This window comes from Aquila chrysaetos, chromosome Z, assembly GCF_900496995.4.
Source record: "Aquila chrysaetos chrysaetos chromosome Z, bAquChr1.4, whole genome shotgun sequence".
NCBI lineage: Eukaryota > Metazoa > Chordata > Aves > Accipitriformes > Accipitridae > Aquila > Aquila chrysaetos.
Window position 1 is genome coordinate 31,679,638 of NC_044030.1, and position 17,916 is coordinate 31,697,553.

The 17,916-nt window shown below is 37.2% G+C and overlaps 1 protein-coding gene across 5 annotated transcripts in view; it reads right to left on the bottom strand.

The window, feature by feature from the left end:
* GAK (cyclin G associated kinase) overlaps positions 1–17,916 on the bottom strand; it is an 80,402-nt gene that overhangs the window by 26,897 nt on the left and 35,589 nt on the right. For all 5 annotated transcript variants that reach the window (XM_030004733.2, XM_030004735.2, XM_041120824.1 and 2 more), the window contains 7 exons: positions 17,548–17,660; positions 16,865–16,976; positions 14,671–14,794; positions 7,156–7,205; positions 6,910–7,058; positions 4,614–4,736; positions 1,149–1,282 (listed from right to left, as the gene is read on the bottom strand). In XM_030004733.2, the coding sequence (XP_029860593.1) occupies positions 1,149–1,282; positions 4,614–4,736; positions 6,910–7,058; positions 7,156–7,205; positions 14,671–14,794; positions 16,865–16,976; positions 17,548–17,660 (805 nt within the window). The remainder of the gene's footprint in view (positions 1–1,148; positions 1,283–4,613; positions 4,737–6,909; positions 7,059–7,155; positions 7,206–14,670; positions 14,795–16,864; positions 16,977–17,547; positions 17,661–17,916) is intronic.

Below are 17,916 nucleotides of genomic sequence, written 5' to 3' on the forward strand. Positions count from 1 at the left end.
CACTGGGAACACTTAGCAGCACTTCCAGTAAACGGATTTTCAAATCCGATAGAATTTCACAAAAAAGGAAAATTAAATAGAAACATGGAGAAATATTTACAATCCCTAGCCAGCCTCTCAGTTTAAGGACAGCAATACAGTTTCTGTGCGAAAGCCTGATGGCTGCATCACAACAGAAAAATATACTGCCCAGAAAATTGAATACAGCGCTGCATATGAACTTATCTGCACCTGTGTCCCACCTTCCAGACAGCTCCAGACATTGCCTTAGGTCGGTAGCTTTACATACATTAACTTGTAGAACAAACTAGCCACTCTTTCCAAAGGCCTTAAAATGCCAAACTAGGAGAACTATTTATTTTGTATCTTACACTTAATGGATAAAAGTTGCACAGCAGTTCTGGAGCTAGTAACTCAAAGGCTTTAAGTTTATCCTCATTAATAAAAGTTATATTTAGAGGACTCATTAAATATACTCAAAATAAATCTGTACTACAGCATAATCCATCATTTATACTTAACTACTCCTTACTTCTCACCTTTCTATATCTAATCCTTTTTGTAGGAAACACCCTCACTACCAGTGTCACTTGCTACTGAGGCTTCATTGTTATAAGATCTATCAAATTAAATCAAATATTCAGTTTAAAACATTTGTCAAAGTATATGAAGGTCACCTCTGCATGCACTCCTTTAAAAAGGAGAAGGCATTCTTACCTAAACAGAAAAGATTGACAGAAATCATTACTGGTCTTTCCACAGAACTTGCAGTGTTCTGACATAGTGAATGAAGCCCATTGTAATAAACTTTTAAAATATGGAATAAGTCTTACACATGTGGAAGAGGATTTTATACTTAAGAGCATTCAAAAGCACTGCATACCCTTGTTTTCATTCCTAACATTTCTTCACTACAGGTCATATTCAACTCACTTTGAGAAGAACATCATGAGTAACTTAAGGGCTCACAGAATTCAGAACTACTTTCTCTACTCATGATACATCTATTTTTCCAAGTATTTTGCTGTTTGAACACAGACACTATTGAAATAGTTTATCCTCCTAAAAAGCATCCTGTAAAAATAGTAGCATATTCATAACTGCATAAACTACTTGCTTCAACAGTACCCTACAGACTGATACTGTACCTTTTATGAGAAGGCCAAATGCCAGGAGGACAGCGTTTCATACTGAACATATAAACTGCAGCTTCAGCAGTAGTGAAGAGACGACAGAAACACAGAAAAGAACAAACTACAACAGCAGACGCTGCTCTTCCATCCTACAAGAAAAAGTGTAACTTTGTTATTAAACCTAGTGGAAAAAGCATTACAGAAGTTACTGAAGAATATGCTATCTCCTTATTTAATGTTAATGAAATCCTAGGTCTAGTGCAATCACTAGATTTGAAGTTTGTATCTGAATGTGAAATGTTTTCATTCAATTTTCACACAATACAAAAGATACTACATATTACCTGCTTGCTCAAATGTAATTGCTTTACTTTAACACTGTTTGAAATTTTCAATTGACATTTATTACCTTACTGTCTCTAATATCCATTTTTAAGTTTGTTTCCTGGCTGCTACCTGAAACACCAGTTCAGTGCTATTTTTGGCTGGACTTCTGCTACAAGAGAAGTCCTAAGATTCAGAACAACTAAGCCACACTAAACACTTTAGTCTTCTGACTAAGACTGCCCGAGATTTGTGCCAAGCTATTAAACTAAGAGAAGGAAATTAAAACAATGAACCTCTTTCCGCAGGGACCACAGCTACACACATCCCATACTCATCCCTACACTATAGAAGACTGAAGATTCGGAAGAGGTAATGGTTGACAGAACAGAACCTCTCAAGTTTTTTTTACTAACAACATGGAACAGATTTTTTTGTAGTCATTTGGCATGAGTGTGGAAGTGAGGAAGAAGGAAATGTTTTTCCTCAACCTGTTTTAACAGGCATTTCCTTCAAAGCCAGGCTTCTATTCTTACCATTACTTAGATCAATGAAAAGAAGGTCTGCCAGCTCCATAACAGCGAGATCTTTAAAGAGCAGTTCAACAGATCAATATTATTACTGCTGGTGTAACTAGCAAGCCCAATGATTTCCAGAAGTCACTGAACTAGTCTATGATTCTGTGGGCTGGACCCTGCCTTTCAGTTAAATTTCACACAGATGGAACAAAAACATGGTCCCACCCTGAGAGCCTACACTTAGGACAAAACATTAATGAATACAAGGGAAGAATGAACCAATACTGATCAGCACAACAAGCAGTGACCTATGTACACTTGCATTACAAAGCCACTTCCACATTAAAGCACCACACCAAGCGGAGAAAAATCATCGTACAAAGAGGTCAGCAAACGAGTCACAGCAAACCCTTTGCAACCATGGCATGAAGTCAGAGGACAACTTTACAAGACTTTAAAGACTACTTTACAACCAGAAATACAGCATTCAAAATAAAGAATATCTTATTCATTAGTAAACAAATCTGATGACAGAACCTTGCACTTCAGAAAGAAGTTTGATAAGTTGAGAATGAGAGCAAAAGAAACACTCCCATACAACGATGAGATGGTAAGAATTTCAATTTTTCCTTGTATGGTTTTACAAGGATGATGATCTTGGCTACCAAAATAAACAATCCTCAGGCATAAACAATCATTAAGGCAGCAATAAAAAAAACCCCAATTATTGGAAAAAGCTAGATTTTGAGCATAAGTTTTGTCCCAAAGTCTCAAAAAACTAGAGGAGTTTTGTGCCTAAACTATTTTGAAAAGAAATAACCTTCATAAAATAAATAAAACATAACTTTTCCTCATGTGTGCATAATTAGCTTAACTTGGTTCATTTAAACACAGGTCAAATAAAGCTATCTGAAGGAACACTTAAGCACACTGAAAGAGCTGCAGCATAGCCAGTTGCAAGTCTCTTTGCCATTAAGTTCTTAAAGCTGTGCAACGTTTCAAGGATGACCATCACTCCATGGCCCCAAATAATTACACAGAACAAAGTGTTACTGCAGATGTCAAGGAGCTACTCCAGCCGCTGGCATATGTAGCTACAGTCTTACAGTATCAGCAGAACAGGATACCAGTTAGAAACGGATCCCCGTCATTGCCAGTCCAGAAAGACTTAACCGTAGCTGAAGCGTGGAGCTGCCATTTAAATCTTGTTTTCAACTGCTTGCTCTCAACTGGATCACTCAAATTACAATGTAAAAAGTTAGCAATTCACTGCATTATTGCAAACCTCCCCAGTAAAGATCAAAAAAACAGGAAGCCCTACCTGGTTCTGAATCCCAGCCATTTAGAGGCAGTTTCACCATTACAAGAAGCAACTCTTATGTTTTGTTATCCAAGAAAGTGCATTAGACTAAAAAAAATTCTATCTCTACCAGACAAAGCTTTCTTTTTAACCTAGATTTCCTAGCTTTTAAATCTACAAAAATTTCCAGCTAGATGAATCCAAGACACATATTGCAGCTATCATTCATTTCTAGTAGTTCTGGTATATGCTCTTCACATCACATCTGGCATGCAGCCATATATACACAAGCTTCCCTCACACCTGAAGGAATGAGTTAGGTACCTTAAAGGAAACATTTCAAGGGAAAGATGTTACAAAAACTGGTGCTAATTCTTCACATCTGCTTCTTACCTACTTGATCAATCATGTGATACCAAGATACTGTAAGTATCACTTTAATATAGAATTGTATCCCTAACCTCACAGCAGCACTGAAAATCCCATCAGTTTTCAGGAGCTGGCATTAACTGATTTTTTCCTCATAAAACTGTTTAAAGAAGTACACTTCGCTAGATTAACAAGTCTTTAGATTCTGATGGTGATATTCCATATAGACTACTATAGCACATGAAAGGACTGGTTTTGAATGCTTTCCAGCAGCATCATACACATTGTAACAACTGTCATGTTTATCTTTTTACTGAGCAGGAAAAGAATGTCAAAATTTTGCATGCAATTCTCTTACACAAACATAATAGTAACCTCATGTTTTCAAATCTTGAGCATAGTAACTATTCTTTAAATTCATTCCTCCCCCCTCCCCCCCGTTGGACATGAGGTGGCTCCTTGAGAGTTTTACTGCTTTGGGGGGTTATATCAAGGTTAATGATACATTAGAGAACAGTGAAAGTTACATAGCAACCTGCCACCAGCAAAAGCAAGTGCCACCAAAAGTCTCATAGTCAGTTTCTGCAATTCTGCAGATACAGATTACATTCTAAATGGACAGTAGTAGGAAATGCAGTGTATACCCAGCTGTCACTCGGAAAACATGAACAAAAAATAGAGCAAACACTGAAATAGTAGAGCAGATTCTTTCTCCCAAAGGCTACTTTGCCTTAATCCCTCCTATATACTGCCTTCCATGCTACACGCAAGTAAGCAAGGGCTACATTACCCTACTAATTTGCATAAGGAGAAAATTTATGCAAATAACTTTGCTAAGGATGGAATTGCCCCCAAGCCTCACAGTAAAGCAAGCCAGTAATATTCACAAACTGAGTGGATACTAGCATCCTTATTCACAATTTAAAGCTGGATTGAGCAAAGCACTTCAGACTTAAACCAACTTCTTACAAGGCAGTGCACAATGCAAACATTCTTCTGGTCTTGTTTTAGCCATAAATGCATGTTCTTGCATATGCTATAAAGATTCTGAAGATTTGGTGCTCGTCTTGCTGGCCAGCCACATTCAGAAACCTGCAATGAGAGACAGCAGAGGTGAGAAATGAGATTAAGTAATCACATACATTTGCACAGCATAAGCTGTGTATATGAGGCAATTTTACACTTTAATGCCACCTTCAGGTAGAAATTATGCAAGATGCTCAAGAAAAGTAGTCTCACCACTTTATGGTGTGAAGTGCAATAAAACTCCAGTCCTGTCTGCAGTCTGCTTCACTAGAAGTAACAACTCAGATTACTATCTGAAATTTTCTTAGAGTAAGGAACAAAGTAAAACAGCTTTCAACTTATTTGTGCACATATTGTTAAGCAAAAAAAAAAAAAAAAACCAGGAAGACTTGGTTTGCTTTTACATTTGTCCTTTATTCAAAGAGCCTCTACAGTTAAGTAATATTCCTTCTGCAGTTAGTGCTACAAAACATTACTGAATAATCAGCTTCACTGCTGAGAGTCTATATTCTTAAAATCAGCTGTCCAGTAAGAATGCAGAATATGAAACCTGATCCTTGAGCACATGCAACACCTAAAGATTAGATGTTTGTTAGATGTGACCAAGGAAACAACTTATAAAGCAAGATTTTTCTATTTCTTTTTAGCCAGGACCACAATTGCTGAATGTGGAAGACCAAATTCTGCTATCAGCAACATGTTTTCTTACCCAGATAAAAAAGTTCAAGGGTTACTCTGAGATGAATTACCTGAATCGACTGAGTATCACAAAAATTTCTCAATTAGATTGTTTTTGTGCGAAGCTCAGGAAAAAACGCTGAAAGAAACGGTCTGGTATACAAAGTCTCCTACAGCTATTCACTGTATTCTAGTATTTTAATTAAAAAAGAGGACAGTTTCAGAAAGCATCACTTGAAAGACTTAAATTGTACATTCTTTTGTTAGTGCAAGCTTATGCAAACTCACCAGTGAACAAATAAAAGCTAAGGCAAGCAGTCCTTTATATTCCTGTTCACCACAGGATTCAATGTGGGCTTCAGTACACCTCAAATATTAGAATAGCAGTGAAAGAATCATATTGCAGCATTATACCTACAAGCTAGAAAACAATCTACAAAAGCAGGTGTATTCAAAAAAGCAAGAAGAACTGACTTTTTTCTGATTTACCATTTACTTTCTGCTCAAACACTAGTTTTGTTACAAGATGTATACCATACAACATTACCTTCTTTTCCTTCGGCTACGTTTTAAGCTCAAAATGTTCTGATCATCAGCAGAATGATGGAAAATGCACAATCTGAGCAACCTATTCCAAGTAGAACTCAAAACTAGCAGAGAAGAATTCAAAACTACCATTAACTTTAACCAAGGGTACAGAAATTTGTAAAAGTTTCATACAGATAGGATACAGCAAGAAAGAAAGAATATATAATTTCATAAACACCTACTAAGCAAAGTGTCAGAATTAAGAATTTCAGAAGCTACTTTTCTCTGATCAATTTTAAGGCTTGCCATAATCATCTTTTGCAGGCACTAAGGAAAAACTAAGCTTCCTTAGCTTCCTCCATGGCTGCTCTCATCCATCACTGAATAATGAAGTTAAGTCAGTCAGTATTGCTCATTGTGCATCTAGATTTCAAAGATAGACAGGGGAAGTTTCCCTAATATATTTAAAGAGTTTGTTTTCCAAGTAGAATAGCTGCCTTTTTTTGCTTTTAAACAGAAGACAATGTTTTGCAGAAACATTCTAAATACTCCCAGCCAATAAAGTGGGCAGGAATCTACAATGTTCACTATGTCAGCCTCAGTGGACTTTTCAGCAATCTAGTGCTCAAAAGCATTGCTGAAGATTTTGTCTTGAGGTACCTGCTCCAAATTATCATGCAGAAGGTTTCCTGTGTGATTAAGCTTTGCCTTCCATGTTGAACAGCCTCTGCCTGAACCTCATACTGAACCAGATGCAGATAAAAGTTGATTGCTTCCACCCAAAGAGGCAGTAATTGTTTTTTCAGGTGTGACAATACTTTGTCTTTAACTGATTAGTCTTTAATCAGTTAAGTTTGGATTGAAAGACAAGCACAATATAGGTTATTCTTTGACCTTATGTTTATACTTACTCTTTTGTCATCTTTTTGATTATGCAGCCTACTTTAACATATTTCACAATAAAAAACTGAAGGTATAACCAAGACATTGTGTTGAAAGACCTTTTACAGAAATACACAAGAACTATACACACCCTATTATGGAATCTTGAAGGCCTGTATGTTCTTGGAGAGAGATTGTACACAGCGTAGTGGCCAGGATGTTTAGAGTCCAGACATAAACGCACATCTTCTATGTTATTTTTGATGGCAGATTCTACACCTTCAGCTGGAAAGGACATCACTGAAGACAGAACAACAAACACCAGATGAAGTATTTACTTTTTTCATATATTAAGAACAATCAGAAATTATTCTTAAGACAGACATAGCTATCATACCAGCAATTCTGGAAGTGATGTATGATATATCCAAGTCTCCTTTTGCATAACTGAAACAGAACACATTGGAGTTAATACTATGAAATGGAACCATTCAAGCCATAAGTCTAAAACCCACCACCACGAATAAAGTTTCATTTCTTCCAGCTGAGGCTTGTTACCTCATGCTTCAGACTAGAGTTTTCAGACTAGATGTTGTATTTGAACAGTTACTCATTTACATTGGTTGCAACAAAACCATCTCTGGCGATTTTGTACAGATGCCTTCAATGTTTAACTCATTCCTCTAGACCCTGCTCTTACTGATAAAGGTTCATTCATTGTAGGTATCAGTTTGAAAGCCTAATGAGGATGCATTAATATCTTTAATGAAGGACATCATAATGCTTAGAACAAAGATCATGTGTTGAAACATTACATTTTAAATTATGTAACTCTGGCATGTTACTCTCTGGCCCAGATGGCCATGCTTCCCAATTTCTGGATTCCATATGAATAGAGAGAACCTGAATCTCTTTCCTCATTTAAATCTTTCCTCCAAAAATTCACTTCCAAAACTCCCATAGTAAGCAAGCCCTTAATCATTACTTATCTCTTTCATATGTAGTTATGCACAGTCTTAAAGAGCAGCCTTTTTGAAAAATAATCTATCAGTGATTTTTTTTTTTTATTTAGCTCCATTCCCTTCATCTCTCCCTAATCACCCACATTATGCCAACAATTTACTATTTTAAGACCACTATTATTTCTTTGTTTCTGGGTTATCTGCTATGTAGCAGGACAAAAAAGCTCAAGAAAAAGACTGAAGAGCCCGCAGTGCAGCCCAACACCCCTGAGTATAATCACATAGGTCTGCACTCCTGATTGGCAAAATAAGAACAAACGTCACCTATAGAATTTGATTCAGACACCCCTAACTTAAATAAGTCAGTAGCATATCTCCAAAATATCAAAATATCATCACAACACTATGATGCATGTTTAAGGAATGCAGAAGCACTATCAAAGCAATATTTTTATATCGCTGCCAAGTTTCAAGACACTGCTTGAAAGAGCAGACCTAGGACACTGCACTCAAATTCTGAAACATCAAGAGAACATTATGCTTTGATTCTTTACTGCTTGCTAGTAAACATGAAGGAGGCTGGGGAGATTCATAAAAGATTATTGAATTTACAAGGATTAGGAAGAGGATTTTAGGTAAGGCAAGAACAACTGTTCTGAAAGCAAGGACATTAAACAGTATTTATGCAAAATGCCGTAATCACTGTCCTAACAACGATAATGACCCAAGGTCTTGAGAAAAATGGAAATCACCACAAGGAAGTTTGAGAGTTTCACTAGACAAAGCACTAAAAAATTCAGCCTTCAAAAATCTTGCATAAGAAGGTAGAAAAAATGGCCAACTAAACTCTATTTCAAAATTTTTTGCACCTTTGGAAGGACATAACTTCATCATGTAGCTCAAGTGGTAACACTGTTGCAAGTGAACTTTACATTCACAGATAATCATTTCTTACTAAAATTAGTGATGAACATAGTCCTTTATATGATTGAGAAGTGTCAAATGTTATTTGTTGCTTACACCCACCAGCTTCAAGCAACAAAACATGCAGATCATTCTAATGATATCAACTTTTTTGATATCAAGATAAAGAACCACCTAATACGATAGCCTGAGAACAAAGAACCATTATCTCTTCAATGCTGTAACACTGAGGTTAAGCAGCAACTTGAAGCCTGTTAAACTGAAAAAGCTTCAGAATGTTTGTGCTGTCTTAATTAACATGTAGCTGCTAAACTGCAAAATCAACATAGGTATCCTACAACATGTGACCTTCCTTGAACTTCATTCTGAAGATTTCAGAGCTTCAGTAGTAAGACTTGAACACAACATACTCTGTTTTTAGTGGAGTGTTTCACATCAAACTGGTAACTGAGATTGCTTTAAATGGCAGGAAGGTGAAAAAAAAAATGCATATTCTTCACACTGGTAAGCATTCCTACACATTTCAAGATACAACCCTGTAAATAAATGTCAGGAATAAGGTCTTTCCTTTCATATTGTTAACAGCAGAAATTTCATTTACATAGCGATGTTGCCGGGAGGTGGTAAGAGTAGAACATGCAAACAAATCAAGAGATTGCATGGAGCACTTCTGGCTTGTGATCCATATGGAAAACTCGGTGTGCTTTTTAAGGCTCTAATTAAGCCAAACAGAAAAGTACTTTGACACCAATATTTAGTCACTTTTCTGATGATACCAGGCTCCTTCAAGGCTTTTTAGTGAGAAGTCTAGTGGGAAATGTAGCAAACAAAATGTGAATTCTCATTTTGCAGAATAAATACCTAAATAAAATCAGAAATTTTAATTAGATATTAAAAACTTTTCACTGTGTATATGGTTGGCATTATTAATCTTGTCAGAGAACAGCTGCATTTAAAAGACCATAACTAATATTAAACAAAAAGATCATTCCAGCAAATTAAGTTAAAAACAATTAAATTAATATTAACAATTAAATTCACAAAATAAACTAGTTAGCATGCAGCACAAAATTCTGCAACAGTGCATAGTTACCTTGTATTACTAACAGCTGAAGATGGGAAAGAATAAAGAATGACAGACTGACCAGCACAGCTACAATGTGAGCACACAAACCATTATCTTCAGTTAAATAATGCTCTAACACTAAGCAGTCTTCCTCCAGACATCTCTACACTCACAAGAGTAGAAAACCACCACCATTTTTGCAGTTTATTTTTTAAAAGCCAGGACGAAATGCAGCACTGAAGTTCACATCAATCTGTTCCCGCTTGGGTTTGCTTCACAGAACTGAATTCATCATTCAACTACCTAGTACAACACAAAGGTCCACGAAATAAAACATTAATGCAGCAAACCAGAAACAAAATTACCGTAGAAACAAAGAAAGCTAGCAATAAAAGGCACCTGATTGTTCCCTAGATTACTAGATCATAATCTCTTCAGTGAAAGAGAATGTTCTGACAAAGCAAAACAAAAGTGATCATAAGTTCAGCATGCTGCTTTCGATACCAGTGAAGACCAGATACTTAAAACATTTATGTATGTTTTTTGGCAGGGCATCTGTAACCTGCATGGATGCAGACCTCAATAAGCATAAAAGCTGGTCAAGGGCACAGCAGCATCACGAGCAAGAGGTGGATGAGCTGAACAGAGGTATGTTGAGGCCGCATGGCTGCAGACTGAGTTATCAGGCACACACGGGTACATCTGCTGGAACAAAGTTCCCTTTGATGCAGACGCTGCTCTGCCGTATTCAGGCCCCTTCACAGAGCAACATGCATCTGCTCTTAAGTGCATGTACACCCTAGTACTTTCTTTTAGGTCAGTTTGTATCAATAGAGGGCTGAACCCCTGTTGGTCTGTGTTCTCTCTCATGTAGCTATAAACTGATTCTGCCTGACATGAATCTGCAAACAACTGCAACACCTGCAAGTGAGGTGGCCTGGGGGACAAAGAAGATGGCCTTCATTCACTCTTCTGTTCCTAGTAGCCTGTGACATGTGTTTTAGTTTTCAGACTTTATCACTTATTAGGATAAATAAGAGACCAAAATTTGAATTAAGATAAAGGCAGCTATGGGAGAGAAGAAAAAATTAACTTTTTTGTAGCAACTACCGAACAGTAACTCTTCCACTGTAGTTTGGATTCAGTGAAAAAGAAGTCTGTCTGCAGAAAAAGGAAATAACTCCACAATTCAGAAAAGCAATGGTAAGTAGGAAGGAGAGAGCCTACCTAATGAGATGACAGACTCCAACACGATGAATGCTTAAGTGTGGTGAGGAAAATGCACAACAAGAAAGAGACATTTTAGTTTTTCCAGAATGTCTGCTTCTCATGTTTGTTGAAGAGTTTTGGAAAGGCAGTCAAGGATGCAAAAGTAGAAGAGGTATTCCCATGTCCCTGATGGTACCAGCTGTAGCCACAACACAAGTTTGTAAAGGCAGAGAATGACCATGACAAACAGATATGTCCTATAGTAGATGCAAAAAGAGAATTAACGCTTCAGCTTGGTTAAAGCATAAATAGTTTAAGAATGCACAAGCCCAGTGGTGGGACTCTCAGCAGCATAGTGAATGTTAAATGCTAAGAACGTTAAATGTTAAAGAACCTGAGACTACCTTACGTTCTGCATAACATTAAGTATTGTTCACGTTAATTCATGTTTTGCTATTTCAGTGACCTGTTAAATACAGTTAAGATTCAAAATATTCATAAGACTTATCAAGGAATGGAAATTACAGAACTAAGGGCCACTAAAGAATATTGGCAAATTACAAGTGGAAGGAGTTTCTCTTTCAGTATTGATTAAATACCAAAAGAAAATAAGTACTGAAGTAACTGGTTCTCACTAGCATAATTATGTACTCAGTGAATTCCCTCCTCTTCTTTCACTCCCCAACCCAATGGCCAAATTCACTTAGGTAACACAAGAAAACAAAGTTGTATGAAGATAGAGAGTCCTCTACAAAACCAAGATTTGCTTGCGTTAGTGCAGAGCTTAAACAAAAATCTGACAGTCTCACATGCTCTGTCAACAGCGGTGATGCGCACAAGTCACCTAAATATAAACCCTTATTCAATCAGCCCAGTCCAAAACATCTGTGAGGGACTGATCCCCTCATGATGAACCTTGGGACTTTACACTGTCTGACAATCCTCTGTCAATCCATCACAGCCCATGGAAGTACTGCATCCCCCATTAGCTGGAGAAGGTCTGTGGCTCATTGATCTAATTTGGATATTACAATACTCCCACCCATTAAGAGCTACAAACCAAAACCACATCAAACAGTTACATTCACAAGCTACTCAATTCTAGTAAAAATCCACATGTGATGTTCTGTAATTAATACAGATAAGATGTAAAAGTAATAAGCTTTTCTTTGACTAATACTTAGTATGTTCCACAAGACATGCACTAAAATGTCTCCAACAGCACTCGCATTCCTGACAGAGGCTCAAACACTACCACAAAGTAAAGAGTCATGCCAGATAAGGTTTGAAGCAGTTTAGAGGATTCTAACAGTTCCTTATGTCCCATGTAAATTTAAAGCATATATGATCCTGCCATGGGGCTCTGTGTAGGACTCAAGAGCCTCAAGTTCCATCTCAATCATACTTTCCAAGTTCTGTCAAAAAAGGGATTCTAACTAACACGCCAAGCGTATTGTTCAGACACAGAACACTAACTAGGAACTCAGAAGTAGCATCGTAACTCTAAGAATAAGAGAGATGCAAGACTTATTTTGGGCAGTCACCATAATCTAAACAAACAATTGTAAAGAAGATCATGGGAACTAAACAGCATCTTTTCGGACAGCAAGAACTCACTGTCCTAGACTTCAGAAGCTACCAGATGAGCTCTGCAGATGCAGTTGGATGTACAGTTACTGTTTTATTCCTTGCACGCTACACTTAGTATGGAACCAAAGGAAATCACACAAAGCAAAAAGCCAGACACCTAGTAGGTAAGAGAAATTTAAAATAAGGTGCAGGCACAAAATAAGCCATCCCATATTGAAAAGTCAATTTTAGACAGTCCTAATTGACCACCAGAAAAGGGGAAAATGGCACAAGATGAAATTCAAAAAAGTAATTAAACTTCCAGTGGCCTTTAAGGAAGAAGCCACTTGCAAGAGCAGGAAAAGAAAACTTCTTCAAACATAACTGACTGATGGAGGCATAACAATTCATAAAGTCAAGTGGACACAAGAGCCCAAGAAAGTGAAGTGCAGGAGTGCTTCAGAAGCACGTAGTGTACAATCAAAATATAGTACAAGTAAGATCTAATACAGGAACACAGGCGTGGGAAAGTAGGGCTTATAACTTTGTCAAAGGTAGAGAAGAATTTAAGTGTTATCTGTCACAAAGGAAGAAAAGTAATCTCTGCTGCAAGACTTAAATCTAAGCAAAACTGGCAGAATTTAAGACAAGGAATTAAGTACCTTCACGTTTATAAATAGTAGAGCTGTCAAAGACAAGGAATCTGCAGAATATTTCCATGTTTTACCACACAGGAGATTTCGTTTAACAAGATACCACAAAAGGAACAGAAGTAGGACTGAAGTGGAGGGGAGAGGAAGATCAGTTCCACAGAAGGTAACAGGTACAAGGAGGTATAGAACAGAGGTCTGCAAGACAGCACATGCCAAAGAAATAAAATTGGGAGCAGTCACTTAGAAGTTGTAGCTCATCATGCTACTTCATACATAGAATTCCTACAGTTCTGCTAAGCTGCTAACAAGTTACCACTTTCATCATGCAACAGTTCATTTCCCTTGCACACCTCCCTGTCTTCTCTTGTCTCAGTGTGGTTTCCCTGGGGTGAAAAGTTTGATTCTAGTGTGCCAAAAGCTAAAGAAAGCTTAAGGACAAACCAAAGCTGCATAGCTTTTGTGACCTTTAAAAATAGAGGACCTGGCCTAAGCCACACATAGCAATTTCAAACAGTCTAAATGTAAGAGCAAACAGCTAAAAATGCAGCTGAAGGGTCTACAGATGTGCAAGATCTACAGATCTAACTTATCTGATCATTACAAAGATTTTAGAGCAGCATTACACAGAAATTACACTCAGTGACAGAAAAACATTTTGCAAGCAATAGACTTCACAAGCCATAGCACAGTATTCCAATTAAAGGGCCACAAACCCTACAGTGAAGGACACAGTTCAGTATTCCTTAGGAGGCTCTTGTTCAGTCATGGTATTCAGCAGTGACTTACCTGCTCTTCCTATAATTAAGAAAAACCTTTTACACTTTTTGATTATGAGTTTAAAAAGTATGAATCATACAGATTGATTAATATTGATCACATAGAGGTACTAGAAACATTTTGAATGGGACTGAAAATTTGATTAGAAAGAAATAAACACAGACTAGGTATCTGAGAAGACATACATAGAAACAGGAGAGTATTCTTCCATGTAATGCAGGGCACAGGAGACAAACAATGCAGATCCTCTCACTTTGCCTTGAGGGCATAGGATTCCACCTGAAAACTAAACTGGACAGACGAGCCCATACACTACTTCCCTGCAGTTTTTCTCACCTCCATTCCCTTTCACTGCTCCGTCTTTTTTTTTTTTCTTTTCTTATTCATTGAGGCCCTATCTACTAATTCAATTCATTCATTCTGAACCATGATAGTCTTAGTCCATACCTCTCCACCCTGCTCCAGCCCCCACCTGCTTATCTATCCCAAGCTTTCAGTATCTAGAATACAGCAGGTAAAGTAGTACTTAAGGACAGGCTTTTGCCCCCAACATTCTCATTTCCAGTAAATGATTGCTAAATTAACTTTTGTATTACTATCATTCATAAAATCTCAGGGCTAGCTACCAACTATTAGAGCTCATACTTGGAAAAGTATGCTAAATTTGATAATTTCTGGAATAAGCTCCTGACCCTTCATTTAGAACTCTCACCAGCAAAATTTTAATTTTTTTTTTTCTTTTTTTTACTCACTTGGCCACAGACTGGATAACTTTAGAAGATGTATCCTTAATATTAGTGAAAAATCGCTCTGTTCCACCCCTCAGAATATCAAAGAACCCTCCATAAGTCTGGTCACATTCCGCAACGGTCAGGCCTAGAGTAGTTGAATAAAAATAATTGCACTTTAAGTTGTATCCTGGAATGGGCTCCATACCAAAGCAAGTTGCCTACAAAACTGGAAGTGAATGCACATACACGCTACACCTTGCTGTTCTGAAAGTAAAGCATTTATTTCAAATTGCCAGTAGAGCAAAATACTGTCTTTTTTTAGTATCAGCCTCTTAAAGTGCAGCTTATCGTTAGCATATCTACTTAAGCACCCCCAGTAGAGACATTTTAATATAGGGCTTCAAAAGCAGCTGGCATAATTAAGTTACTTTAAGCACAACATCCCAGCTAGCACAGCATCCCAGCACAACATCCCTATTAATATGATTGTATACAACAAACAGTACTCATTCTTGCAAAACAGATGGCCAGACAGCCTTTTGATTATAATCCTATTAGGAAGCTGGATTCTTCCGCAGAAATTGATATACAGATAGCATTACTCTAATAAATATTACCCAATTTTAAAAGTTTCCCTGGAACATTAATATCCTTTGTCTCATTAGCAATTCAGCATAAGTAATATCAAGCAAGAAATATCGAGCTGGAAAGAAAACTGAATACAGTATGAAATATTCCCTTGATGTCTTCTACATTAATTGAAATGTTCCATATTCACATATGATACGTGACAAGATGGGTGCAGAAATTGCCTTTTAATAAGAAATTAGATGCAAATAAACCTATCAAGCTTCTCATTTTCTTTACTATATTAAGTGCAAGTATTTTCAACTGAATGAACTCTGGAATATCCATTTTTACAGAATGGGTATGTCAGCTTTTAATTGTGTCATTTTGGAGACGTGTTTTGGTTGACTCAATTTAGTACTGCTAGTCCAACTACTGTTTTTCCTCAGATGGAACCACAACTCCTTCTCCTCACCATTAATGTCCTATGGTGCAACCTTCTCCCGAAGTCCTCCCTGCACAATCCTCCCATAATTAGCTGGGCTCAAGGCAGTGCCAGCTATGGCTATTTCTGAAAGTACTGAGTTTAGGCTAAACTGAATTTAGGCTGCTGTTTTTTCCCTTTGAGGCTGTCAGCCATGAGTCTTTTGGAAGTGACAAAACTAAATAGCTTTAGACTATGATCACTGTCAGATGCGCTTCAACTATCACAGAAGGTCAAAAGTCTTTTGGGGGGGAAGAAAGGAGAAATACTATTTCTTCCTCATACAGGCTTTTCATAGGCCAAAATAAATACATGTCAGGTGAGTGACTCCTTAGCATTAATGAACTAGTGTGATCCATAGTCAAAATCCCTGCAATTGCTTCTGCATTTCTTTGTTGGACTACCTCCACCATTAGACACCAACAAGCATGTTTTAGCATAAAGTTATACCAAAAGACAGAAAATGGCTGCTATCTTTTGAAGTTGTAACATATCTGATGTCAAGCAGTTGTTCTGGGAAGGCAAAGACAACTGTCACTTTCTTACACCAAATAGTCAATATTGTGCACAAACTCAGGGTATGTACTGATTTCGGTAACTTCTGCCACAATGTAACAAGGTTTCAGTTAAAATACAGCACTTTTCTCAGAAGACTTTTAACAGTTTAAATTTAAACTCCTCTTAAACTCTGCTTTTTACACAAGACCCTTTCAAATATCATTGCCTCATTGAACCGGAAAGTTTGGGGTTTAAAATAAGTTATTTTTTATTCATTTGTCATAACCTGAAGAGTACTTTCTCTAAAGCTCTTGTTCTTAAGAACATTATTGCTTCTTGTATCCACCACTTTCATCAAGTTTTAGTTCACTTATTTCAACTCTCCCACCTCTAGAGGTCAATAATACATTTTAGGTTCAATTATTTTACACAGGAAACCAAATTTTATCTTGCCCAGCAATGAACTTGAGAAATTCACATTTGCATGTCTCAACATACAACCAAACCCTGCGAAACATAAAACAAGGTTAGAAACAGTGATTATAAATACAAAATAGCTAGTACTTGTGCAAAATGTCTAAAACCCCCAAATGATTTTTTTTTTTTTTCCACATATAAGATATGCAATTGGTTTTACTCTAGTATGATGTCTCTTTCTGCACTTACCTGCATTGTACATATTGTTGAGCTGTCCTGCAGGCTTGGAGCTCTGTGAAATGGAGGTCACAGATGTCCGAGGCTGAGTATTGTTTCCATAGCCTCCATTTTGTTCCAGGAGCTGAGAAGATTAATAATCACTATGAGTAATTTCTTGCCAATTTAGCCAACTTGTCATGCTTTGTAAATTACTTTTACTTGGTGAGAACAGGCAAGCTGAACCTCAGGAGAAAGGCAGGAAGTTAAGATACACTAATTGATTCATTTGTAGTTTTGTGTAAATTAAGCATCGAACAGAAGACACTAAGTGGGTTTCAAGTCAGTGCAGGCAGAGTCTTCGTATACTAGATTTTTCTGTGCAAGTAGTCAATTATGATTAAATGCAGCATGTCAAACAGAGCACTTCTGTACTAAAGAATGACCCAAGACCATGAGAAGTTTTTCAACAAGCAGAACTGAACTAGTTTCCTTTAACGTCATGCAAGCTCTGTGCTTTAAAAGGTGTACTTTCAAAGATCCTACAAGTGATACAGATCAATTCAATTGAATTTCAAAACAAGTTAGTGTGAAACTTTCAAAAGACTAAGGCACAGGGGACCTCTTCTGGCATCTGTTACTAAACTCACACTCACTGGATGAAAGATGAGAGAAAGGAGACCTAACCAATAATACTCCTTATGAGACATCTTTACCTCTGTGATGGGGGATTTAGGATTCACATTCCTAGCTGCTGCAATCTCCTGCAGTTGATTCACAAGTTCAGTTATTGACAATCTCTCCTCTGGGTTCACCTTCAAAGTGGAGCCTAAAAAAAGAGATTCAGACAATGTAACAGAAACCCTTCAGAGCCCTTCTCCCAGCAGAGATTAATAATTTCTTCACTGCGCTCCAGTGCAATAGGCAATCAAACACGTGAACAGAGTGGAGCAACTACAAATATCATTGTCATAACAGGTATCCACGAAAAAACACCATTTAGGATTAAAAATACTTCAAGGAATATATTTGAGGATCAGTTAATGAATAACCTCAGAAGTAACTTTATATCTAATACTGTTGGA